This window comes from Anser brachyrhynchus, assembly GCF_964034855.1.
Source record: "Anser brachyrhynchus genome assembly, chromosome: 26".
In the NCBI taxonomy this organism is placed as follows: domain Eukaryota; kingdom Metazoa; phylum Chordata; class Aves; order Anseriformes; family Anatidae; genus Anser; species Anser brachyrhynchus.
Genome location: NC_137719.1, coordinates 1,111,857 through 1,137,831, shown reverse-complemented (window position 1 = coordinate 1,137,831; position 25,975 = coordinate 1,111,857). Strand labels below are relative to the sequence as shown.

Below are 25,975 nucleotides of genomic sequence, written 5' to 3'. Positions count from 1 at the left end.
GAAAGGAAAGGAAAGGAAAGGAAAGGAAAGGAAAGGAAAGGAAAGGAAAAAGGAAAGGAAAGGAAAGGAAAGGAAAAGGAAGGAAAGGAAAGGAAAGGAAAGAAAGGAAAGGAAAGGAAAGGAAAGAGAAAGGAAAAGGAAAGGAAAGGAAAAAGGAAAGGGAAAGGAAAGGAAAGGAAAGGAAAGGAAAGGAAAGGAAAGGAAAGGAAAGGAAAGGAAAGGAAAGGAAAGGAAAGGAAAGGAAAGGAAAGGAAAGGAAAGAAAGGAAAGGAAAAGGAAAGGAAAGGAAAGGAAAAGAAAGGAAAGGAAAGGAAAGGAAAGGAAAGGAACAAACACAGAAGAGACAGTTCATGGAAGTTAGGGATTTAAAGCTTAAATATTTGTGCATGGTTTGATTTCTAGAGACCACCACTGCATATGACTAGGCCTTCAACTGGCATGAATGTCATATCCCCTCTGAAGGTCTATTTACATCCCATGATGCTTTTCTGTTCTGAAAGTCAATCAGCATTGCCCAAAATACATTTTAACCTGGGAGCTACAGAGCTGTTGGCAGTAGGCATCGATACGATGTTTGCAAAAGCAGTTTTCTCTCAAGGCAGTCTGGGCTCCTGCACCCACCAGTACCTACAACTTTATTCCACTGAGCGCAGCCACACAGACCTGTCCTCCAATTTCTGAGTGTTTCTGGGGAGCTAAAGGTGAGTTTATTCATGCTAAAGTTTGCTTTTGTGAGATTGAAAGCTGGCAGGGGTAGTGGGATTTAATTGGCAAAAATTATAGTGCTCTTCTTTTTCTCCCCTTATTTTCATTGCACTTAAAGTCACATTTTCAAACAGTTTTAGTCTGTGTTATGCTTGTGTTTATATTCAAGAGCTTGGGGAAAAAGAAAACTTTCTAAGTAAAAAATTAGAGGAAAAAATCCCAAGGTATGACTTAAATACATCAGCCATAATCAATCAGGACCTTCCATTTATCAGTGGATCTAACAAAGTGTGTTTTTATCAGGAATTGGATTATTTTTTCTGCTATTTTTTACAGCTCTTCTGCAGTAGAGCTCTTGATGGCTAACTTGGGTTGTAGAAAAATCATATCTCTTACAAATGTAAACCCAACTGGAGAATTGTGTATCCCCATCCATTTTTGCAGTGTCCTGGAAGCTACGCCAACATTCATACCCTTGGGGAAATCTTTTGTTGGGTTCATGACACTTTATTTGCTAGAAGGTGCCAGGTCAATTTTAGAGCAAAATTATCTATGCCTGCAGCTGGGTAGGTGTTATGCTGTTTTTTCTTTCCATCAGCAGCCTCCTGAACCCCAGAATTAGCAGAATATTCCTGGCAGTAACCCAGGAAGCCAAGGGTCACCACTGATGTGTGTTATCCCTTAAAGTAGACAGGTTTGCAGCATGGTTGTCCATCTAGAGGTGTTCGCCTATAAAATAAATTGCTTCCTACGTCTGAACAAGAACTGTTGGGTCAAAAATCCCAAATCTGTTAGATAAAGAGATGTCTTCAGATAGCAACTGGGTCTAGGCTAGAGCTCAGATTGGTCTCAAGATGGTCTCTGCCTTGAGGGAAAATGGGTCAATAATTTAGCAACCCAAGCAGAACAGACCTGGCCAGTTGTGGACTCTTCCAGCTGTTCAGGTGCACACCCTGTTTGCTTTTTATTTCTAACTTGGCTTGAACTGAGATTCTGCTTCTTTACAGTAGATGGATAATGATATGATATTGCCATGGATGCAAGCAGTTGAAACAAGGGATGCAGAAGGACTGGCTCTCTGCTTTCAAAGTGACTTTGGGAGGCATCGACCGGGCTGCCATTAATAGTAACCATTCTCCCATCCAAGTCAAGTGTGAAAGGCAATCACTGGAGGTCAGATAATCAGGAGATTAATTAGTGACTGTGGCAAAATCCAAATAAACTCACATGGGGAAGATACCTGGAAATGGGTATGTGAGCAGTGAAAAATCAGGCTGCACTTAGAACAAGAGGAAAAAACAAACTCTACTTCTGCAAAACCCCTATTAGCTGTGCAGGTCTCCCCCAAAATTAAATGGGTGTGTACTCCCAGCACACAGCCCCATCGCAACAGCTCTGTTAGCTGAGTGAGTCTCCATAATCATACTGGCAAATCTGTCTAATAACCACTTGAGCCTTCCTACAAGCAGCAGGAGACATTGCCCTGGTAAAATTTATCCAAATTTTCTGAACTGTGGGGAGAGCAGAGGTGGAGTGATGGCACAGAGAGAGGCAAGGCTGAGCCAGCTGCTACAGGTGGGCAAGGCGAGATGAGTGCACTGCAGGAGGTGGTGGAGAGTCCCCAGCATGTTCTCATTCTCCCAGGAAGGTCTCTGCGTTAGCTGGGGACACACACAAGGGTTTCCCATAGCGGGGAACACCCAGCAGGTGAGCAAAGAGTCTTTTCCCCAGCCCAGCACCCCTTAAAATCACCTCTCTCTTTTCTCTGCCTTTGACCCCGCCATTCAGCTCTCAGCAAGCAACAGGACCATGCTAGAGGATGAGGATGGGCTGAGCGAGAGGGGTCTCAGCAGCTCAAGGAGGAGATACGATGATGAAGAAGGTGAGTGAAAAAATGAGGATCCCCAAAATGGCAGCACAATATCCTGTTATATGCCAGCAGGGTCTTTCTGACATCAGAGCTCCATCAGAGCTCTGCATCAGAGCTCCTGGCATTCAGGGCTGCACAACATGAAAAAAGCTCGTGTGAGTGAAACAAGGTCTTTTGACCCTGGTGGGAAGAAGGCAAATATCTCCCTGGCTTTTCTTTGAAAGTTAGAAACGCTCAGATCTGCTCTCTAAAGCTTCTCCCCTCACCCCAGATTACCACTCCATCTACATTGGGGTGCCAGTGCCCCGGGGCTACCGAAGGAAACGGCGCCGGCGGCGATCTGCCTCCAGCCGGGACAGAGCGAGCGAGAGTGAGCGGCACTATGAGCAGCAGGAGCGCTCTGACACTGATGACGGTGGCCACGGCTGCTACGAGAGTGGCAATGACAATGCCAGCAGGACCAGTGAGTTGCCCTTGGATTTCCCAAAAAAAGCAGATGGGGTTTTGCAGCACGATTTGATTTAAACTCGGGTTAAATCAGCCCCTGCACACAGCCACATTGCCTGTATGGCCGTTGCTTTCAGCATTGCTTTTTCTGATGCTTTCCAGGCTTATTTTTCTCCATGGATGTCTCTGAGAGCTGTGTACAGTGTGTGAAACAGCATTTGGGGCTGCTTATGTGATGGGTAGGCTAAAAAGAGGTTGTCAATGGAGTGGTACAGTGAGGTCTTGGAGGTGCAGGCACATCTCAGGCATCACACCTTGTTCCCAGTAGGCTATTGCCTAGGGCTTTACCCAGTCTCATTAGGTCTCCTTAGCAAAGATTAATATTTTGCACAGCAAAACAGCTGTTGATCTCTTGATTTTTTTTCCACCACCCTATAGAAATTTGTGTTTGGTTTTATGTCAAATCTACCACACTGCAGTCGTGGCTCAGCTGTGCAGGAAGGGTCTTGGCTTTGCTTTTCCATAGAGAGGGAAAAGTTATTCCAATTTTTTTCATGGGGTCAACCTTTTTGTTTGCAGTGGGCTTTGCTCACAGCTTAGGTGGTGGCACGCTGTGGCTTCACCAGCAGGACCACATTCCCTCCTTTCAGCATTCAGTAAGTGCCACCGGGATATAACACAGTGGGTTGATTTGCAGGGCAAAGGCATTTTATGGAGGAGAAACACCCCAGAAAAGCTTACCTCTTCAGCAGCCCTGCTTTTCCCTAGAAGAGCTGCCGGTGTGCCTTATTTGGGTGTTTCATCACCACCACCACCCAGCTCCCCCCCACACACACACCCCACTCCACCCCACCCCCCCAAAACTGCCCGAGCTCAGAGGAAATGCTGCAGGTTGTTTTCCCACGTCACACAAGATGGGGGAAAAAAAAAAACACCTCCTCAAAACAAACCCAAATCTGTCCTTGGATTTCCATTCTCCCATCTCTCCTCCCTCCCCTTTCTTGCTCCATCCCGCTGCCACACATGCCCCCAAGTGCTTACCTCTCCTGAACGCATCTCGCTTGATTTGGTAACTTCCCGTCATAAGAGCTGAAGGGAGAGGAAAGTGCTTTATATTCTCTATAATCTGCTCCTTAAGCCTGGGAGTTTAACAAGCTTGAGTGGATAAAGGAGGAAGTTTGGGGGGTTTTGTGCTGTGCAGTGAAGGTTTGTTTCGCCGGGAAGAAATGGGGGAAAAAATGGAAACAATTCCAGGTAGGAGCCAGTGCCGCGTGTTATTTCTCCTTCACAGCCACGGTAGAGGGAGCGGGAGGGGGAGGAAAGCCTCCATTTTTTTTTCAGCTTTGCTTCTCCTTGGCAAAAGCAACATGAGAGCCAGCACAGCACTGGTTCAAGTGCTCGTGATGCTGGCTGGATAGCCAGGATGATCCTGGGGGCACCGAGCTCCAATGCTGGGGCAAAGTTCACCTCAAAGATAGAACAGGGGGGATCTGTATCACCATCTACTACACCCCAGCACCAAGGAAGCAGCACAAACACTACTTAGGAGAAAAGTCTCCCAGACCTGGGGGCACCTGATTTATTGAAATGAATGGGAACAGAGCATTTAATCCCATAGGATGTGCACCCCAGTCTCTTTTTTGGGGGGGGAGGACCATGCTGAGGCGTGAAAAGGTTGTCATGGATTCAGAAGGACCACAACAACAGATGGTTAATGTGCTATAGTGTTAAGCAGGGTTTGCAAGGGGAGCTGCATGGTACTGCTGCCAAGCCGTACTGCAAACTGCGGGCAGCACTATGATCCCCCTTCCCCCATGGGATGACATTTCATCTTTTTATTGTGCCTCTCAGTGAGTCCCAAAACAAGAGTGGGATTTTTGGTTTGTAAAAACATTGTAGCTGAAGCTTCACTGATTAATCAAACTTGGGGTGTGAAGGGCTCTGTGAACCTCAAATCGGTGTAGGCATAAATCAGTGCAACTGGTCTGTCCTGTCCAATTAGCCATGGAAATGTAAACTCTTCTGTATGTATAATTATCCTCTATTATCACCATTGCTAATGCTGAGCAAATCCTACAGCTGTGGGCTTGATACAGATCCACTCTGGCTTAAATCACTGCAGCCAGAAGAGGTTTGATGAGTGTAAATCAGAACAGAGCATCTGTGACTATTTTCCCATCATAAAAATTGTTTAAGGGGTGTGGATCTATTATGTTCACCCTTTCCTCTTTGAACAATGTCTTGTGAGAAATAGGTGCTGTTTGGAGGTGTCTCAGAAGTTTTTGTGTGTCTCTGCAGCAGTTTTACTCTTGTGCTTCCCAAATGCTAGCCATGGCCTCCAGCAAGCAGCCATCCTCAGGTGATTTTACCAAAAAGACCAGCAGCAAACTCGGAGAAAGCAGTGGCAAAATGGGATAAACCCAAACAGCAGCTCCCTGCCCTTTTCACATCCTCCAAAAAGATGCCACTATCCAATATATCCTCCCAAGTGAAAATCTGGTGCTTTCCAGGATTAATTTCATGGCTAGATCAAGTTTCCAGAAGGAGAAAAAACCTGCAACCCAATGGCAATTTCCCAGCCATAAATGGGCCCTCCAGGTGAATAAATCACAAGAACTTTTGCCAGCCCTCGTGGCACAGCAAAGCCCCAGTGCTGTTGGTTTAGCATACAGCTCTTTGTTTGGGTCAGCGAGCAGCCAGGAGGCTCAGCAGCTCTATTTAAACTGATCTGCCAACATACCAGAGAGGACCACACGTTGCATATCAAGAGATGAGCTTGTTCTTTCAGCTGGGGGAGAATGGGGAAAAACAAACAAACAATCAAAAAAGCAAAAATAGTAATAATAAAAAACTCCCCTTTGTCTATTGTGATTTCCTGCAGCTACAACACATCACAGCCCCAACACCCTGAAATGAGTTACAGGGGAATCCTCCAACAGGTGGAAGCAGGAGGGACCCTGTCTTCAGCACATGGTGGGAATTTGGGCAGTTAGGTGCAGCTGAATCACAAAGTCATGATCAGATGACAATTGGCTAAACTATGCCCAGCTCTGACCTGCTCCTGGAAAATTGCAAATCCCTTTTGCAACTCATCTGGAGATGCAACCTGAGAAGGGCATTTCCAGCGCTCCTTTTGCTGTGGTCCAACTCATTGCATTTGCAGAGAGTTTAAGGATTGCTGTGAATTTAAATTTTGCAGAACAAAGCGGGGCCAAGTTTCAGGCAGTGTGAAGTCAGGCTGTTGCTGCTATTGCACCAAATTTCACCCCCCCTTACTTGAACAGCGCTGAGAGTAAAAAGCCTGAAGCTGTCCAGGCATGTAGCTCATCTCTAAAATTAACAGGAATATTAAAAATCAAAATAATGAAGCTTATGGAAGTGCAAGGACTTGACAACAGGTCTTTGGACCTGGTGGTGTGGCTTAAAGTGCTTAAGCAGTTAAGCAGGCTCAGCTGGAATGCAAGGGACATCCTATTCTTTCCCTGCACCATGGCTTGGGCTTCAGCTGATTTGATGGCAGGACAAGGCAATGCTCCAGCAGTAACTCAAGCTTTTCCTCTGATCGCACATGGCAACTTAATTAGTTGCTTCCTTGTGTACCGTATTACCCGACTTTCATATTCATGGGTCTGAGAACAGACGAATTCTGCTAACAAAGACATTTTCATAGCTGGATTAACTCCTGTTGTATTAGGTGAAGGCTAAGACCCAAGATTTTATTAAAAATACACTATTTCCATGGAGCCTGGAATAGGGCTGATTAACCTCTAGTCTGAGTAACTGGGCAGCTGGAGAGAGGGGAGGGAGCAGTCCCGGCCACCCTCTATCTGCTCAGGCTATACACTTCAAAGGGACAAAATCTTTTCCTATCATAACTGAAAATGTTCTGAGCTGTGGAGATTTGCAGTTGATGTGATGTAGCTCAGCTTCCTAAAGCACACAGGAAGCCTGCCCCAGCCTGGCCTGCTGTTTGTGGCAAAAAGGTGGATTTTCCTGTAGAAATCGTAAATTTGTATCATTTCCCTTGAAGAGGGTTACTGGGATACAGAGTGAAAGCACTGAGCACTCATGCATCATGATACAGTGCAAGTGTAATGTCAGACAGGGATTTGGTTGAAGATGGCAGGCAGCTCTGACGTGGCAAAGATAAACTCCATGGGTGGGAAGAATGTGGGAGATTCCACAGAAATGGAGTGCAAAATGCTCCTGTGAGGAGAATTTGATTGTATTGCATGTAGTGGTGGTTGAACTCCCGATTCATAGCTGGCACCTACATATTCCCTTCCTGGCTGCTACAACCCCTCCCCATTCATCCTTTCTTCCAGAAACCGGTATCTCTTTGCACAGGGATTTTTGGGCAGGATTACTTAGAGTTTCCCTACTCCTCAATAGCTGGTTGGCACCTTCAGAGTTTTGCTCAACACTTTTTTTTTTCTTTTTTGTGGGGGTGTTACCCTAGCATCCTAAATAGCCATGAAAATTGCCTTTTCTCACTGGGGGCTTCCTGCATGGGGCTGACATGGGGCATCTCAGCAAATCTTTTCCTCTCCATCAGTGTCACCGGCTGCCGAACGCCTCCGCTACATCCTGGGTGATGATGATGAGCCTCCCAACCCCACACTCTTCACAGAGATGGACACACTGCAGCATGATGGTGAGGAGATGGAATGGAAAGAGTCAGCCAGGTGAGAGGAGCAATTCTTCGGATCAAAAATGCATCAGCCAGAGACCCCCACCCCAAATTTCCTAGGTGGAAACATTGCCCTTTGCAATGGGTTGGTGGATAATTATCTTTTTAATGAGGTTTGCTTCAGTCCTTTCGGCTTTTTGCCATGCCCAAATTATGGAAATTAAGAGAACGTGGCTGCCCTTTTGTGCATCTTTGCTGAAGAGGAGGAGAGGAGGAAGATTTCCCATCTTTTCCCACATCTCCCTGGGCTGTATCAACCCCAGAGTTGGGGCTTTTCCCATTCCTAGTTGCACCTGTATATTTCCCTCCTCCTGGCTGCTACACCCCTCTCCACTCATCCTGTCCTCCAGCATCCCGTTATCTCTTTGCATAGGGATTTTGGGGCAGGTTTACTAGAGCTGCCCCACTCCTCAATAACTGGTTGGCATCTTCAACATTTTGCTCAAACCCTTTTTTTTTTGCCCTAGCAACCTAAATATCTCTGCTCAAAAGGCAGCATTGCAGGGAGGATTTGATTGATGATGAAGTCTGAGCTGAGTGGGAATTTTGAAAGGGTGATCAATGGGATGATGACTCCTCTCTAGCATGCTGAGAAGGGAGGCTCTTGATAATACACATTTTTCCCCCTGGTTTTGCATGACTGTGTTAGATACACACCTCACCCTGCTCTCCAAAAAAAACTCAGAGGTGCAAAAAACCAGCACTTATATTTGGTTTTTCATCAGGAAGGGTTTGGCATGCAGGTTTACAAATTCCTCACAGTAGGATGGAGGTTTCTCAATTGCCAGATTTCCGCTCTCCACCAAGGAGAGGTTTAACCTCTCGATCTGTGGGAGGGCAGGTCCTTGGTGTTGGGAATGCTACCTGTGGCTAAAACCCATGGTGGGATTTAGTCCCCAGGCAGGAAATAAAGAAGCTGAGCACAGCAGGGAGACAGAGTTTTGAAAAGGCATTACAAGGTGCCGATCCCAGGGCAAAGGTGTCTCTGGAGACATGCCTCAAGTCCCACACGCTGTCCAGAGGAGCTCTCATCATCAAGCTGCCACCCCATGTGCATGCTAACCCACTTTCATCAGGAAAATGGGGCAAAAGAAAATGAAAACCAACTTAATCGGCTTTGGGCAAGCAACACCAGAGCTTAGCAGGTACTATGGCTGGGCCAGAGAGAAGCTTGAATTTCCTCCCAATAAAAGCCGAGTTGTTTGAAAGGCTGGAGGAGGGATTTCTGCAAAGAAATAGGAGTGGGGATCTTTGGAACCATGACACTAGGGCCAAACTTTGTATTTTTGAATACTCTGGATTATGTCCTTTGCATATGCCGTTCGTGACACTCCCAGGTGGTATTCTGTGTTTTTCTTTGTTTGTTTTTTTAATAGAGACACCTTGCATTTTCTCCTTACAACAACATTTTAATACACACCCTGCAGTTGTTGCAATCTTAAGCTCTCCCCGTCCTTCCCCTGCAGCTTTCATGAGCCATCAGAGATTTCCAAAAGTCCTTCTCCTCCTGCATCCTCTTTGTGCCCTCTGCAGCGGCAGGAGTCCAAATCCAAGTTGTACCAGTTAAAAGTTGCAAGGTTAAGCCCTGCCAAGACTAATCCATGGAGCCTGAAAAACCTCCTTTCAAAAAAAAAAAAAAAAAGCAGCTTTCCTCCCCAAGTTGACGTCTCACCAATTGCTGCGAGAAATCAGCCACTGCTCCCAGATTTCCTCTGAAATCTTTGGTTTGTAAGATTAAGAAATGAAGGCAGAAGGGTTTGTTTCCAAGGTACAAGAGCTTGCAGTCCCTCTCCTCTCCCCTCATGGAAGTGAATTGTCCATATTGAAGTTTGAACATTGCTAATACATTATAAAAATATTTCCAGTGCACTGGGTTTTTACATCCCTGTGTGCGTAGAGATGAAGAAGGTCTGTCTGGTCCATGCAAGTACAGATCCTGGGCAAGGCAAGGTCATCTCCATGGGAAAACCTCCCAAGTCTTGCTGGAGCAATCTGGAGTGTCAAAACTGCAAGGTTGAGCACAGAGGTGGAGACAAGTGATTTTGCTCTGTTCTGCAGCTGTGCAAGTGACACCTTGTCTGATGATGTTACTTAATTTCTCCTTTCCCATCCTGAATAATATGCAAAAATTTTGCAGGATGAGTGGACAAGTTAATGAGTTAATTCAGGCCTGCAAAGCTGCCTGCAGAAAGTAAACACTGTATGTGTGCAGGAAATGCAATTCTCTTCTACTTCTCATACAAAAGTTCACCTCCATGTCTGTTCTCATGGCTGCTACTGTCATTTCAGGTGGATAAAGTTTGAAGAAAAGGTTGAGGAAGGCGGGGAAAGGTGGAGCAAGCCCCATGTGTCCACATTGTCTTTGCACAGCCTGTTTGAGCTGCGGACATGTCTACAGACAGGAACAGTGCTCCTGGACCTAGATGGCTACTCTTTACCTCAGATCATAGGTACAAGCCACCGGATATCAGTGACTTGCAATGGAATAAGTGAAAATGGGCGTTGAAAGCCATTACATTGGTCCAATAAGTGTTGACATCCCTAGATTTCTGGGAGGGCGGAAGATTTTTCAATGGGGTGACTGTCTCCCTCGTTTGGTGCTTTCAGACGATGTCATTGAGAAGCAGATTGAGGATGGTCTGCTCAAACCTGAGCTGCGGGAAAAGATAAGCTATGTGCTCCTCAGGAAGCACCGTCACCAAACCAAGAAGCCAATCCATAGGTCCTTGGCTGACATCGGCAAGTCTGTCTCCTCTAACACAAGTGAGTGCTTGGGGTCCAACCCGTACCCAGTTGCATCCTTGAGTCTTCAGTTAGCAAGCGCAGGGGGCAGTCAATCTCAGGAGAAGGAAAGGTGGAAACCTGTCCATTTGGGACACACAACTATTTACAGCAGCAGGAAGGACACAAAAAGCTTTGTCATCCTAAGAGTGGCACATAATTGGACTGAAAAGCAGAGTTGCCTGCTGAGATGGACAAAGGCACTGTGCAGTGGACACCAGAACTGTGTGATGGACATTGCATTGGCGGTCACTTGGCCAAGGGGCAAGCAGCCTACAGGCAAATCCAGTCTGCTCCATAGCTAAACCTGCCTATTTTTGAGCCTTTATAAAAGGAGATTTGTTTGTTTTCATGCTAGATTATTTACTTAGGTTTAAATGGAGGTCATTTGGTGGAGCCCAGGATTTTCCAGGCTTCAGTTGCTCCCCAGGCAGACACAAACAGCAGCACACAAGCCCTAAGTGCACATGGAAGAGACTGTCAATAAACAATATTCCCACCCCATTGGGCATCTCCAGTATTCAAAGTAGCCATCATCCATGTCTGAGGACTAGATATTTGAGCTAATATTTGCCCAGAAGCTCTCAAAATGGATAATAACTTGGATTTTTTTGTGATTATTCCCTGTAGATATGGAAAATAAAGGAATCTTTCATTTGTTTCTAGTGCCTCACTGAGATGATGGCACTGCTTCAAGCTGGCAAGGAGTAGCACCAAAGTTAAAAAGATGGCTGTTGGCACAGCAGAGGGGTCCTTCATGTTTCTTCTGCCAGAAGAACTCTGTGATACCAGACTAAATACTGCTGGCATTTTGAAAAACAGGGTCACACCTATTAAAAATTTTATCATCGTTTATAGCAGCTTTAATATTGAGTTGTGAAGAAAATGGGGATGGATGCTGTGGTTGCAGCTGGTGTTTCAGAGTTGCAGATCAAAACATGGTCCGGATGGTTTTCCTCAAAGAAAACACTCTTTGAGAATACAGGAGGTTTCCTGAGAAAATTCTGGGTCCACCACAGAAAATGCATGGAAAAAAAGTGGAGCCTCTGTATCTAACTAATTCAGTCAAAGCGTCTGAGAATAAAAATGGGAATCATAACCAGCTTAGGGAGAAGAAATGTTTACATGAAGCTTGGTAGTGGCTAATGTAAATACAATGAAGTTCATGGCAAATTTCAAATTTTCGTTTATTTGTACAATTAAGGGTCTAAAAAGCAAAATAAAGCGTTGGGTCTTACTAAGAAACAGAATTTGCCCTTCTGAACCCTTTTATGGCCTCAAAGAGAGCATTGATGGGGTATGGGGTGGTACAGGCTACTGGCATGAAGCCTCTGCAGAGAAAATACATGGGTTAAGGCAGGAAAGTGTAATTTTTGCTAGTGGAAAAATTGTTTTGTGTGGGATAATAGTGATGAGAGTGGAGGCAAAAGCAAATTGCAGGTATATCAGTACTGGAAAGATCACATCAGCACCAGGCAGATGATTTTCAGCCTGGCCACTTGCCTTTGGCATCACTCAGCCAGCAGCTCCCTGTGGTACCCACACCTCCTCTAGCCTCTCTTTTTTCCAGACCGCAGCCCTGTCCGGAGCCCAGCTACTGGCGCCACCTTACACCGCTCCACTGAGGACCTGAGGATGCGGCAGAGCACAAGCTACGGACGCCTGCGTAAGCCAGGGTGGGCAGCAGGGAGGCTGGAACAATCCTAAAAGAAGTAGGAGAAAAAAATGAGTTGCAGTGTGACATAGGGTGATTGCAAGCAGATCACACCACACCTCCCCTCTGTGGCCGTGAATGAGATGTGTTCTGTGCAGCCACAGGGTGACTGATACTAGAAGAGCTCTTATTACTGGGCTTTTATCTTGCTGCACCTAGCTTTCAAGCCCAGCTATACAAAATAATGTTTTATTTGCACTGAAGTCCTCCTGCAGTATTTTCTTCTTGCACAAGGGGCTGAAATTCAGCTGCATACCACAGAGTGGTTTTCTCACCCTCTCTCTCTCTCTCTCGTCTCCATCAGGCCATGCACAAAGTCGAAGCATGAATGATATCTCAGACACACCAAGCACCGACCAGGTAATAATCCCCAAAGCGTTTGTGTGATGCAGTGAGGAGCATCTCCAACACAACTGGCTGCTATGGTCCTGTTTGCAAATGCACCATAATGTGTTAGAGACTCTGTGATAGTTAAGGTCCATGTGAGCCTTTTGCAGTTTCACTCAGTCAATAACCACACACAAATTCCTAATTAATGAAACTAACACACATACTGATCCTTGTTAATTCTTGAGGAAGCTGTCCCAGAAATAATCATAAAATCATAGAATCATCTAGGTTGGAAAAACCTTCAAGATCATCAAGCACAACCATCAGTCTGACCTACTGAGTCCCATCACTAAACCATGTGTCTTAGGGCCACGTCCACACATCTCTTAAATACCTGCAGGGATGGGGACTCCACCAATTCCCTGGGCTTAACCATCAGGAAATTCTTCCTGACATCTAATCTAAATCTTCCCTGGCAACTTGAGGCTGTTGCCTCACATCCTATCACTTTTCACCTGAGAAAAGAGACCGACACACATCACCACAATCTCCTTTCAAATAGTTGGAGAGAGCGCTGAGGTCTCCCCTCAGCCTCCTCTGCTCCAGACTAAAAAGCCCACATTCCTTCAGCTGCTCCTCATACAACTTGTTTTCCAGTCCCTTCACAACCTCTGTTGCTCTTCTCTGAATGCATTTCAGCAACATAATATCTCTCTTGTCCTGAGAGTCCCAAAACACTGCACTCAAGGTGCGGTCTCGGTGCTGTGCACAGAGCGCCAAGCACTTGCCTCGTCCACTGGCCACGCTATTTCTGAGGCAGGCAAGGATGCCCTTGGCCTTTGACCAGCACCTCCAGGTCAATACCTGTGCTTGAGCTGGGGCCAGCAAGGTGAACACAGAATTAGGGATCTGCCAAGATGCTGATACAGCTGAGATCTGACCTCAAGTTGCACCAGGGGAAGTTTAGATTAGATGTCAGGAAGAATTTCTACATGGAAGGAGTGGTTGGGCATTGGAACGGGCTTCCCAGGGAAGTGGTGGGGTTGTCATCACTGGAGGCATTTCAGAGACGTGGACATAGCACTAAGGGACATGGTTTATTGGTGGACTTGGAGTCTTAGGTGATGGTTGGACTTGAACTTAAGTGTCTTTCCCAACCTAAATGGTTCTATGATTCTGTGATCCTTGGGATACAGAAAACACATTTAAAATCCACCAATAGGATAGGAAATGTGTTTGACAGAGTGCAGGGATCTTAAAAGAATCTTGGCTCAGCACCACTGCTGGGTACAAACAGTTTGCTTGGGGTAAATCCCAACCAGCACTTGTGTTTGCAAACAGGAATACAGCTCTTAAGAAAACAATCTGTAAATAAAGAGGCAGTTTCCAATTTTTCCTCTGTTGCAATATGATAAATGTGGGTTTCTTCATGCAAACCTTAGCTGACAGTCTGTAGGGAGCTTTTCCCATTGGTTTGTTTTGCACAGGAGAGCTGGGAAAGAGGTCAGTTGGGTTGCCCTGGGCAGCTTGCAGACAGATCTCTGCTTGGTGATGCAATATATTAGAGAGTTTTTGTGTCATTCTTTTACAAGGTGTCCTGGCCCCCTCCTGGCATCAAGGTTGTTTAGCTGGGATCTGTTGATGTGTTATGTGGGCTTTTGCTCTGTTTCTATTTGTGCATGATTTCAGCATAAGTCTAAGGAAAAATTGAATGGGACTTCATACAACCATGTATCAGAAAGGTTTCATTCTGCATTTAAACTCTTTTGACCGCAAGAGAAATGGAGTGATTAAGCATGTGTCATGTAGGCATGCTTTCTGTGCAATTGAAATGCACAGAAAATCGAAATGCAGCTTGCAGTTTGGTCCTTGGAAATACTTTTGACGTTTTCCTACTGCTTTCAATCATGGAGGGATTTGATACAAGGTGTTTGGTGAGGAACCAAAAGGTAGATGTGTTTGAGATGCAACTCCTGGAGCTGGAAAAGATGCTGATCAGGGGAAAGTCTGCATCAAGGTTGAGACCGCACAAGTTGAGTCCCTTTGCACCTGCCAGATGTTTTTCTCTCTCAGGGGGTAATGCCTGAAATCTGGCAGTCAGGAGCTAATTAGCAAATGCAGACAGTAGGGCAAGAAGGGTCTGGCATAGATTTGAGAAAGGACAGTAAGGTATAAGTGTTTGCCTTGCCCTCAGGGACATCCTCACTGGATGGAAATTCATATATTCTTCGATTGCCAGAGCATGATGCTCTGGGGCTCCCTTCATGGCTCCCAGGAAATGGTAACATCTCCAAGCTTGGTCTCACCCTTTGGGGCTGACTTTGAAATATGTCATTGTGTGTTGAAAGGGAGCGCGTCCCCTCTGTCTGCTTCACTTGCCCGTTGCCATCCAGCAGGTGGCACATCCCCAAACCCAGGCAGTGGGTGCAATGGCCAGGAGGGGCAGGACAGGGATGCCGCGATACATGGGAGGCAACATGCAGGCAGAAGGTTTCCAGAGCACCTTCCTAAATTAATGCTACTATAAAGGAAGCAAATTGCCTGGTAACAAACCCCAAATACCAACCTCCAGCAATGGGATACAGAGGGTTAATCACAAAATATGTAAAGCATTTAGTACTGAAGAATGCTGGGTTTAATGCTACAAAGGGACTTGTTCAGTGTTACACAAAGCTGAGTGGTCACTGTTAACTCCTGTTCTTGCTTATTCCAAGCTGCGTTGGAGGAGTTATTACTATCATTTTTTTTTTCCATTTGGGTTTAAAGGATTAGAGAGGGAGAGCCTGCTGCCCAACTCACATGCCTCCCCTCATGCTGGCATATAGATTATAATAACACCCCCTGGGTTTGTATAGAACCATTTTAGACTAGTAATGAAAGAGCTGCAGGGGAGAAGAGACCAGGAGAATAAATCCATGATCGAGGTTTCCTACTTGCATTATCTGCTCTAAGAATGGGATGTGGGAGAATAAGCTGCAGAAACATTAGCTTAAGCCACCCATGCACAGCGCCAAGTGGTGTTTTGGCATTATATAGGGCCTTTAGGGAGCCTGGGGCTGCAGGCCTGCAAACAGGCTTATAGGTATGCTGCTGGCTTGCTCCAGGATCGGTATTTTTGGCTCAGATTTTCTCCAGGGACAGGCTGGGGATTGCCACAGGCTTTCCTTGCTTAGATCCCAGTGCAGCAAAGCACCTTTTGCAAACCACCAAGTTGCATGCTTGCACTGGGGAGCCCAGAGTATGTGCTTTCAAGTTAATCTTGGGTGTAGTGGTGGTTTTGAATAAGGAAAAAATTCAGGTTTACAAATTCTCACTGTTTTGTTCATGGATATGGCTCTCAAATTCCCTGGGAGATCCTAGGAACATCAGAGAGCAAGAGGTTGAAGTCTGCAGTCTGCGCTTGATACTGCAGCTTTAGCTTTTGTAGTCAGGGCATGGAAAAGGGGGAAAAGCCAGATTTCAGCAAACACTCCCTTCCCCACTTCATTTTCCCCAACAGCTGAAGAACAAGTTCATCAAGAAGATCCCCAAGGATGCAGAGGCCTCCAATGTGCTGGTAGGAGAAGTTGAATTCCTAGAGAAACCCTTTGTGGCTTTTGTGCGGCTCCTCCAGGCAACAATGCTAGGAGGTGTGACAGAGGTGCCCGTCCCCACCAGGTGAGCCCAATTCCTTTAGGTCTGGAGCTGGTTTTGCAATGTGGGTACTGGTGGTGTGAGGTTACCAACATTGTCCCACTCCTCTCCCAGATTCCTCTTTATTCTCCTGGGCCCTGCAGGAAAAGCCAAATCCTACAACGAGATTGGCAGAGCCATTGCAACCCTCATGGTGGATGATGTGAGTAGATGCAAAACCTGACCCTCACTGGGAGCCTCCCTTGCTCAGAGCTGAGGAAAAAAAAAAAAAAAAAAAAGCAATTTTCATCCTTTTGCCCAAATGAATGAGCTTTAAAGGCCCACAACAATGTGCAGCACATGTGCAGGATACCACCCCCAAGCTGACACATCTCTTGACCCCCCAGCTCTTTAGCGATGTTGCCTACAAAGCCCGGGACAGAGAAGACCTGATTGCCGGCATAGATGAATTTCTGGATGAAGTCATCGTTTTGCCACCTGGCGAGTGGGACCCCAACATTAGGATTGAACCACCAAAAAAAGTGCCCTCAGCTGAGAAGAGGTGAGTGGGAGACATGGGTCTGGTCCCAACCCTGTGGCCGTCCCTGTCTTTCCCATTTGAAGATGCTGGAGGAAGACAGCTGCTTTGCTTGCACTCATCCCTAGATATATTCTCCGCAGATTTTCCAGAAGTGCTGCTTTTTCTGCAGTATCACCCAATGATAGCGATATCCCCAATATCACTTAAGAGCCATTTCCACTCCACATAATCTGCATTACCCCCAGCCCCCACCATTCTGGGCTGCGAAAATCCATCTCTTTATCTTTCCAAATTTGCCCCCAGAACCCAAGCCCTAGTGCGGGTGGTGAGCTGTACCATGGCCTTGGTCCTTTCCTCAGCCCCATATCAGAGACAGGAATGGCAAGGCAGGTGGCACGGCCAACTCTGGCCACTCTTTCCCACAGGAAATCAGTTTTCTCACTGAACGAAGTGGGGCAGATGAATGGCACAGCTGGTGGGGCAGGTGCTGGGAGCGGTGGAGGAGGCAGTGATGATGGGGAGATGCCTGAAGTGCATGAAATCGGGGAAGAGCTTGCATGGACTGGCAGGTGAGCATCACCCAGACACCCAAAAAACCTTGGAGGAAGTTGGCACCCATCAGCATCTCCTGCTGGTTCACCCCATGTTCTCCTGGGGCAGAGAGAGGTGTACTCCTTACGGGCACAGTCTTTTGTGCAATGCTGTACATATTTTGGTTGAGGGCATATGCATCTTGTCCTTGGCTGTGTCTCCACAGGTTTTGTGGTGGCCTCTATTTGGATATCAAAAGGAAGCTGCCCTGGTTCCCAAGTGACTTCTATGAAGGTTTTCATATCCAGTCCATCTCTGCCATTTTGTTCATCTACCTGGGCTGCATCACCAATGCCATCACATTCGGGGGCTTGCTTGGAGATGCTACGGACAACTACCAGGTCAAGTCCAAGGACAGGGTCACTTTGGACTGGTGATGGAAAGCAGGGATGAGCTGGGATGGGCTGAGTTCTGCCCCCATTGTGCCATGTCAATTTTCAATGCTAGGGATGGAAATTCATTCACAAATGGGACTGGCTGGCCTTGAATACTTAGAGGATGGGAAAACCCATCTCAACAGCAATACCAGTAGCAAAGGAACACGATCCCAAACTGCCCTATATGGGTCCAAGCAGAGGTCCTTCATTCTCATCTCCATCTGGGGTGTCCATGGGGATGTAACCTGGCACAGCACCACCATAAACCTGGGTTTGATCTGTCCCCAGGGCGTCATGGAGAGCTTCCTTGGCACAGCAATGGCGGGCTCCATGTTTTGTCTCTTCGCTGGGCAGCCACTCATTATCCTCAGCAGCACTGGCCCCATCCTCATATTCGAGAAGCTGCTCTTTGACTTCAGCAAGTAGGTGCTAGATAATGCCAGGGGGGGCACAACCCATCTGTACCTGGACAGGGGATGACCCTCAGCCCATCGTGCACTCTCATAGGACCCCTATTGCTTTGTGCCTGTTTTCAGAGGCAACGGCATCGACTACATGGAGTTTCGCCTCTGGATCGGCTTGCACTCTGCTCTACAGTGCCTTATCCTGGTGGCCACTGATGCCAGCTTCATTATTAAGTACATCACACGCTTCACAGAGGAAGGCTTCTCCACCCTCATCAGCTTCATCTTCATCTATGATGCCATCAAGAAGATGATAGGAGCCTTTAAGTATTACCCCATCAATTCGGACTTCAAGCCAGACTATGTGACCATGTACAAGTGCGAGTGTGTTGCTCCTGACCCAGGTGAGTACAAATCTTTCTCAGCATTGGATGGGGATGGTGAAGGGGGGGCATTAGCAGAGGGTCCCACTGCAAGTAGAACCTGCTGGATTATTGGCCAAAGACGTTGAAGGAGTCAGCTACCCTGTGGGCATGGGGCAGAGACACCTCATCTTCCTCCTCTGAGGGTGATTTGGGGCAAGATTATGGAAATAGAGCCTCGTCCCCTGCAGCCAAGCATGTCAGTGCTTGCTGGGATGCAGTTAACAGTGCTGGAGAGCCAAAACATCAGCCTGAAGCAACCAGACCTGGATGAATAAAAAGGAAAGAAGAAAGGAAGATTTTACAGATCATTAACTCCACCCAGCTACCAATGGAAACTTATCCTCCAGAAAATATAGAGGAGGGATTTTGTCCTCTCTAGTGTCCAGGATGCCCAGAATATTCCAGTTGGGTGTGGAAACTTCCTTGGGCTGTTTTTTTTTGTTTTTTTTTCTTCATTTTTTTTCCTTCTTTCTTACTTCTTTTCAAAAAGGAGAGACCACAAGGTTCTGTGAAGACAGTCTTTTGACAACTCGCCTGGTTTTGACCCAATTTCCACTATGGGCAAAAGAGGAAAAAGTTGTAATCCCTTATTAAAGCAGGCTGTCCTTTAGGAGAAGCAAAACAATGCATTTTCCAGATATAGCCTTTTCTGATGGTGGCTCAATTGAAGAGGGCTGTAATTCAGAGTTGCCCTGAAACCACTGCTTTTTTGCCACCACTGCTTTTTTGCTCTTGGATAGATGTGCCTGACAAGCCTTGATACACATCACAGCTCAGATGCTCCTACTGCTGCCTGGAAGGGAACAGTGACCTTCAGTTTTGGGCTAATGCCAGCGACCACCTTCTCTCAGATGAGCTGAATTTATTTAAAAAGTGTAAATGATAACAATTTGGGGAACTGCAGGTGGAGGAGGCAGAGAGGTGTGACAGTGAAGAAATAAAAGCAACCAAGACCACGTTGCCTCTCTCTAATACATCTGTCACTGCAACTGTCTTACATACCATGACGGAAATAATGTTCAGTCTCTTATTTGTTTTGATTTTGTGTGTTGTTGGTTTTTTATTTTTTTTCCCTCAATTCCTGTTTATCAACCATGTCCTGAAGGAACTGATCACGTTGGGTTTTGAAGCCCCACAGGCAGTGGGAAGCACCTGGATACAACATCATCCTTTCCAAACCCAAACCTTCCCAGCTCTGGCCAGCAGAAAAGCTTAGCCCAGGTTCCTGATGCAACCCCCAGGGCTGAAACATCCCAGCCTTCCAGAGCCCCCAGCCTGGCGTCAACCAAGAGCAAACCCCAGTGGTGGCAGGGAGATGAGTCTGGGTGCTGAGAGGCATATGCACCCTGAAACCTTCAGCCTCTTGGCAATCCGGCCCTGGTTCCTCGCCCTTGCTGCTCTGGACATCAAAGCAGTGTTGTCCATGCTAGCTTTTCCATTCCTCTAGATATGAGAAGTTGTGTTTATTCTCCCCTACAACCTTTTTTTTTTCTTTCTTTTTTTTTTAATAGTTCTGATTTTTGATTATTATAACTGATTTGTACCATATTTGTCTCTGCTGCACACATCAATTTGGGCTGATTTCAATTTCAAGTGAGTATCGCCTTCTAAATATTAAAGCTGTTTTAATATTTGATACTCGTACCCCTTGAGGTTTTGTTGTTATTTTTATCATGTATTTTACTTTTCTCTCTGCTCCAATAGAAGGGTTTATACAGCGCCTTTACAGGTTCTGTTCTAAATTACTTCTAATGCTACGCTATCATTTGGGTTGTAGAAATCACAAATTTTCTAGTTTCTGGAATATCAAAAGGTTATGAAAAAAAATGCTTTTAATGCTGTAAAGAAGCCTGAGTTTGCCAGCACCATTTCCTGGAGCTTGGTTTCAGCAGCCCCGGGTTCTCAGCTTCTAGCCCAGCAATCGCTTCTCCTTCATTAATTCTCTGCACTGGGGAAGGAGGTGGCAGGTTGCCAAAATCCCCACCTGGCTGCAGGAAGAGGATGGACCAGAGGGACTGGGGTGGCAGAGCAGTCCTGGACCCTGCTTAGGTCACCCACAAGGAGCATGGGTGTTCCCGAAGCTGCGGAGCTGCATCACCTGAAGATTCGAGTGGAACCGCTCTTTGCACCAGAGGAGAAGGTTCTGGGGCTAGAGAGGAAAACCCAGTGGGTTTCTTTTTACTAGTTGTTTTGCAGTAAGAAATCAAAATGCCCCTCAAAAAATTAATGAAAAAAAAAAAAAAGCAACTGCCACCACCAACAAATTGGGCGTTATTGGGTGCTGACTCTCCAAAAATGACAGGCTACTTTTTCAGTCTTCTTCCCCCTTCCACCTTTTTGGTTTGAAAGGATGGGTGATAGCACAAGCTGGAGTGCTCAGCCCCACTTGCCAGTGGCTTCCCACACTAGGAAGCTCCCCAAAATCTGGGAGCCAGCCCAGAGGGATAAGCAGCCAAAGGAGAAGACGTGCTGTCCACCAGTGCATCTCTGGATTGGGCCGGCTCTGGAGGGTGTGCATGGGATTAATCATGGAGAAGTTGCTGAGGGGTTAGAAAAAAGATTTTGCTCCCCACATCCTGGTTTGTTCACGGGCACTGACACCTGCATAGATGTCAGAGGATGTGCTCAGCCCCACGTTTGCTTTTATACCACCCAATCTGGGCTCCGCAAGGCTGAGCTGTTCTTCTCTGGATGAAGCCTGGACATTTTTAATGTAGAAACCTCTATGTTAGCCAAGAATCTTATAACAAACTTCTTTTCTGCAGCCAACATGACATTGTTCGATGCTTCAGCTCCAGTAGCACCAAACACCACTAACATTTCTCTGGTAAGTGGATTTGCTTGCTCTGTGGGGAAGTTTGGGGCATGGGAGCAGGGGAACTCATCCAAGGGACTGTTGCACCCAGGGAATGGTGCATGCTGCCTTGGAGTGAATTCTGGGGAAACACAGGCTTTGCATTAATTTGGGTTCATGGTTTGGCTCAGCAGCACCAAATCCCCACCTTTTTGCCCAAATTATTAGCAGCTCTGGGGTTTTCCCATGATTACAGGGCTGGAGTGGCTCCCAGCTGCAGCAGCACACCAAAGCCCCCTTTTCCTTGCATGCTGCAATTGCTTAACATGCTAATTTTGCTTTTTTTTTGGGGGGGGGGGGTTCTCCCCAGTACAATACTATTAACCTAACAGCTCTGGATTGGACTCAGCTGAGTAAGAAGGAGTGTCTCAAGTACGGTGGCAGCTTAGTGGGGAAATCCTGTAAATTTGTGCCTGACCTGGCCCTCATGTCCTTCATCCTCTTCTTCGGGACCTACTCCATGACATTGACCCTGAAGAAATTCAAATTCAGCCGCTACTTCCCCACCAAGGTAAGAAAAGCACCAGCTCTGCAGGATCTTGCCCCATTTTTTTTCCAAAGGTAGGAAAAAGGGGAGCTGCTGGTCTCATTCCTGGATGCAAGAAGCTATGGGAAAATAAATCCGTATTTCTATTTTCAGTAGGGTGATTTGCTGGAAAAGGAGATGTTAATATCAATTAGGATAATCCTATCTGAACACTGAGACGCTGCTTTATCTCTTGCATTCTGTATAAACTATCACAGTGCAATGCAAAAGGAAAAATAATGCTTTTTGTGAGTTATGTCCACCTGTGTGCAGAGCTGGAAAGCCGAGGGGAAATATGCAGATGCAGGAGCAAATACCTCCATCCCATTAATCACCCTTTCCACCCCCATTTCCCATCTACCTCCAGGTCAGGGCCTTCATTGCTGATTTTTCCAATGTCTTCTCCATCCTGCTGTTCTGTGGTGTGGATGCCTGTTTCGGACTGGACACCCCAAAGCTGCATATTCCCAGTATCATCAAGGTTTGGCCACACTGGGAGGGGCCTTGCCTCTCCACTGCACTCTCTTCCAGATCCTCAACGGTTTGGGGGAAAACTGAGTTCCCTTCTCCCTTTTGGGGAAAAATGCGGTGTCTGGGATCCTTCTGAAAGACTGCTTCGCCTTTTCTGGAGCAATATTCTAATTCTGTGACTTTTCTTCCTTTCCTTTCCTTTCTTTCTATTTCTTCCCCCCTTTCTCTTTTCTTCCTATCTCTCACTCCTGGCAGCTGCGTAAGCTTATTAGTGATTTCTCTATCTTTATGTCCATACTAATGTTTGTGGGGCTGGATGTGCTTTTCGGACTGAACACCCCAAAGCTCCAAGTGCCTACTGACTTTAAGGTAAAAAGCAATAAATCCCTTTCTGGAGGTGTTGCTGAAAACATCTCTTCCCCAACCTGGGATATCACTGTCATGCCATGGGGAGTCCTTGCGGGAAGAGCTCAGTCCAAATGAGCATCTGGGGAAAATGGTGGGCTGAGGCACATGGCTGCTGGGGTGGTTGGGGTCCAGATGTGTGTTGATGGGGTGCAAGGATGAACATGGGATAAGATGATACTCAGAGGGGATGGAATTTGGGGTGAAGTGGGGCTTCCTGAAATTTCGGGGATTGGGTTTCCTCCCCATCCCTGACCTGTGTTCGGCTGCAGCATGCAAACTCCTCTCTACCAACAGCCCACTCGTGTGGACCGAGGGTGGTTCGTGTTTCCCTTCGGGAAGAACCCATGGTGGGTATACCTTGCAAGCGCGCTGCCTGCCCTTCTCGTCACCATCCTCATCTTCATGGACCAGCAGATCACAGCCGTCATTGTCAACAGGAAGGAGCACAAATTACGGGTGAGCCAGGACTCACCCCACACTCAGGTTTACAGCATCATTTCAGGCAGCAGGTGCATCTTTGCAAGCACCTGCTTTTGGGGTGCAGATCTGGTGCTGCCACAAGGCCAGGGGTGTTCACTCCAGCTTGGCATACTGTGCAAATAAGGGGCTTTTCCTTTTCTTTGCAAGCTGCATTTTTGGGGTGACAAAGCCTCCAGGGAGTTAAACTCACTAAATGTTGTAGGTACTGGGCTGCACCAGTGATGCAGGATGTACTGCAGGATATGCAGGATTCACCAGGGCAATGTGAAACGCACCAGAACAATATAGGGGGTTGCAGGCTGCACTGTGGGGCATGTTGGGGTGCACGATGACAGTATAGGGTGTACCAGGGTGATGTGGGGTGCACTGCAGCAATGCAGGACAATGCAGGGTGCATCACGACTATGCAGGATGCACCAGCGCAGGGAGCACAAGGATGATGCAGTATGCATGAGAGTAATGTAGGTGTGATGTGGGTGCACTGCGATGATGCAGGGTGCCACAGGGTGATGTAGATAATATCAGGGCGGAATGGGGTGCATCTGCATTCTGCTCTGCAGAAATACAGGTTGCTTCAGAGTGATGCAGAGTGCATCAGGGTGATGCAGGGTGCATGAGAGCGATGCAGGGTGTGCTATGGCAATGTGGGGTGTTCTGCAGCAATGCTGGGTGTACCAGGGTGATGTGGGGGACACTGCAGGAATGTAGGTTGTTTCAAGGTGATGCAGTGAGTGCTGTGGTAATGTAGGGTGCTGAGGATATGTGTAATGTGGAGAGCAATGTGTAATACACAGTGGTGATTCTGGGCTCTTCAGGGAGAGCATTGGGGGTTGAAGGGTGCTGTAGAGGGAAATCTCTGCCTTGCTGGGCTCCGTGGTGAATAGAGGAAGCTCTTTGTCTCCCCCCCATCTCCCCTCCTGACCCTTCTGGGCACTACATTGCAGAAAGCAGCGGGCTACCACCTCGACCTGTTCTGGGTTGGCATCCTCATGGCTGTGTGCTCCTTCATGGGGCTGCCCTGGTACGTGGCAGCTACCGTCATCTCCATCGCCCACATCGACAGCTTGAAGATGGAGACAGAGACCAGTGCCCCAGGGGAGCAGCCCCAGTTCCTGGGTGTGAGGTGAGGAAGGCTTGGCTGCACTCTTCCTCGGGGTGGGGGATCCAGATGCAGCAGTGGGTATACCCAGCGTGGCTTCATCCTGCCTCTCTCGCCACTCCAGGGAGCAGAGAGTGACAGGCATCATCGTGTTTGTGCTGACAGGGATTTCCGTCTTCCTGGCCCCGATTCTGAAGGTAAAACATCCCCATTGCCCTGCAGATGTTTGGGGCATTTTTTTTTTCCCTGCATGGCCCCCAGCATTTGTCTCTATCCCCAACAGTAAGCTGCTACCTTTTCTGTTGTGTCATGTTTTTTCCATGTCCCTAGTACATCCCCATGCCAGTGCTGTATGGCGTCTTTCTGTACATGGGCGTTGCATCACTGAATGGCATCCAGGTAAGCACTTCTCCTCCTCCTCTCTGGCCATGAAGAGGTTTCACATCTGGTTTCACATCTGGGCAGAAACGGGGATTTTTGACCCCAGAACGTGCATGCGTCCAGCATTTCCAGCTGCATGAGATAGCAGATATCCAAATCCCTCCATAAACCATCAAAAAGCCTCAAACTCCCATTTTGGGCATTAAAAGAGGGTTTATCTGGGTGACCAGGAGCCTGCACTGGGGGGAATGGAGCTGATAGCTAACAGCAGGCTTTGCCCTGCCGCAGTTTTGGGACCGCTGCAAGCTCTTCCTCATGCCAGCCAAGCACCAGCCCGACTATGTCTTCCTTCGGCATGTGCCACTGCGCCGCATCCACCTCTTCACTCTGGTGCAGATTGTCTGCCTGGCTGTGCTCTGGATCCTCAAATCCACCGTGGCTGCGATCATCTTCCCTGTCATGGTAAGGCTCTGCACAATAGCATCCTCCAGGCTGCTTTCACTTATGTTTTATTGACCAAAAAAACCACACAACTTTCTGGATTTCCACATGCAGTCCCGTTATTGCAGCCTCATCAAGATTTTGAGATTTAAGCAAATTTTGGCGAGTGTGGCTGGCCCCATGGTGGTGTTTCCACAGGTCCTAACTCATGCATCTCTCCCCTCCTAGATTTTAGCCCTGATCCTGGTGAGGCGACTGCTAGATTTTGTGTTCTCCCAACATGACCTGGCCTGGATTGACAACATCATCCCTGAGAAGGAAAAGAAGAAAGAGGATGACAAGAAGAAGAAGAAAAAAGGCAACAAAGGGGACAGCAGCAGTGACGAGGAGGTGTGTGTCGAATGGGTGGGGGGCTGAACAGCACAGACACCCTGAGGTGCTGGACCCACCTAGGAGGGGAATGGTGCCACTGGAACAATCCTCCAGGTTTGGGAAGAATGTCTGTGATTTCTGGGGATATTTCTCTGTGTATATAGGACTGGCTGATTTAGGGGCTTTAAGTGATGCTATGGGGTTGATCAGCGGCTCTAGGAGATGCTCAAAGCATCCTGAAAGCTGAAAAATCGTGGCAAAAATGGAAATTAATGAAAAGACCACAGATCCCATAGATGAGGCACCCATTGTATGGCTACAAAGTCTCATTAGCCTGTGCAACCTCCTGCTGCAGGCTCTTTCCCTGGCAGAAGTGCTGTGGGTTGATTTGGGAAGGCGAAAGCAAAGCCTCCTCATCCTTATACACTTCCTCAGTCTTACCCAGAGACTGGACAC

The 25,975-nt window shown here is 47.1% G+C and overlaps 1 protein-coding gene across 4 annotated transcripts in view; it reads left to right on the top strand.

Moving 5' to 3' along the window:
- The first annotated feature begins 6 nt into the window (after positions 1-6).
- The window catches only part of SLC4A5 (solute carrier family 4 member 5), a 31,156-nt gene continuing 5,187 nt past the window's right edge, over positions 7-25,975 (top strand). For 2 of the 4 annotated variants that reach the window (XM_080568301.1, XM_080568302.1), the window contains exons 1-23: positions 7-2,587; positions 2,847-3,038; positions 7,578-7,707; positions 10,002-10,162; positions 10,320-10,475; positions 12,064-12,159; positions 12,512-12,567; positions 16,037-16,194; positions 16,285-16,372; positions 16,557-16,711; positions 17,116-17,259; positions 17,448-17,622; positions 17,947-18,080; positions 18,195-18,466; positions 21,253-21,314; positions 21,652-21,852; positions 22,235-22,348; positions 23,041-23,202; positions 24,171-24,349; positions 24,450-24,522; positions 24,656-24,724; positions 24,995-25,168; positions 25,376-25,537. In XM_080568301.1, the coding sequence (XP_080424427.1) occupies positions 2,515-2,587; positions 2,847-3,038; positions 7,578-7,707; positions 10,002-10,162; positions 10,320-10,475; positions 12,064-12,159; positions 12,512-12,567; positions 16,037-16,194; positions 16,285-16,372; positions 16,557-16,711; positions 17,116-17,259; positions 17,448-17,622; positions 17,947-18,080; positions 18,195-18,466; positions 21,253-21,314; positions 21,652-21,852; positions 22,235-22,348; positions 23,041-23,202; positions 24,171-24,349; positions 24,450-24,522; positions 24,656-24,724; positions 24,995-25,168; positions 25,376-25,537 (3,186 nt within the window). In that variant the 5' untranslated portion in view covers positions 7-2,514. Of the gene's footprint in view, positions 2,588-2,846; positions 3,039-3,091; positions 4,277-7,577; positions 7,708-10,001; positions 10,163-10,319; positions 10,476-12,063; positions 12,160-12,511; positions 12,568-16,036; positions 16,195-16,284; positions 16,373-16,556; positions 16,712-17,115; positions 17,260-17,447; positions 17,623-17,946; positions 18,081-18,194; positions 18,467-21,252; positions 21,315-21,651; positions 21,853-22,234; positions 22,349-22,593; positions 22,708-23,040; positions 23,203-24,170; positions 24,350-24,449; positions 24,523-24,655; positions 24,725-24,994; positions 25,169-25,375; positions 25,538-25,975 lie in introns of those variants that run through there. The other 2 variants (XM_080568303.1, XM_080568304.1) reach the window with 2 other exon arrangements.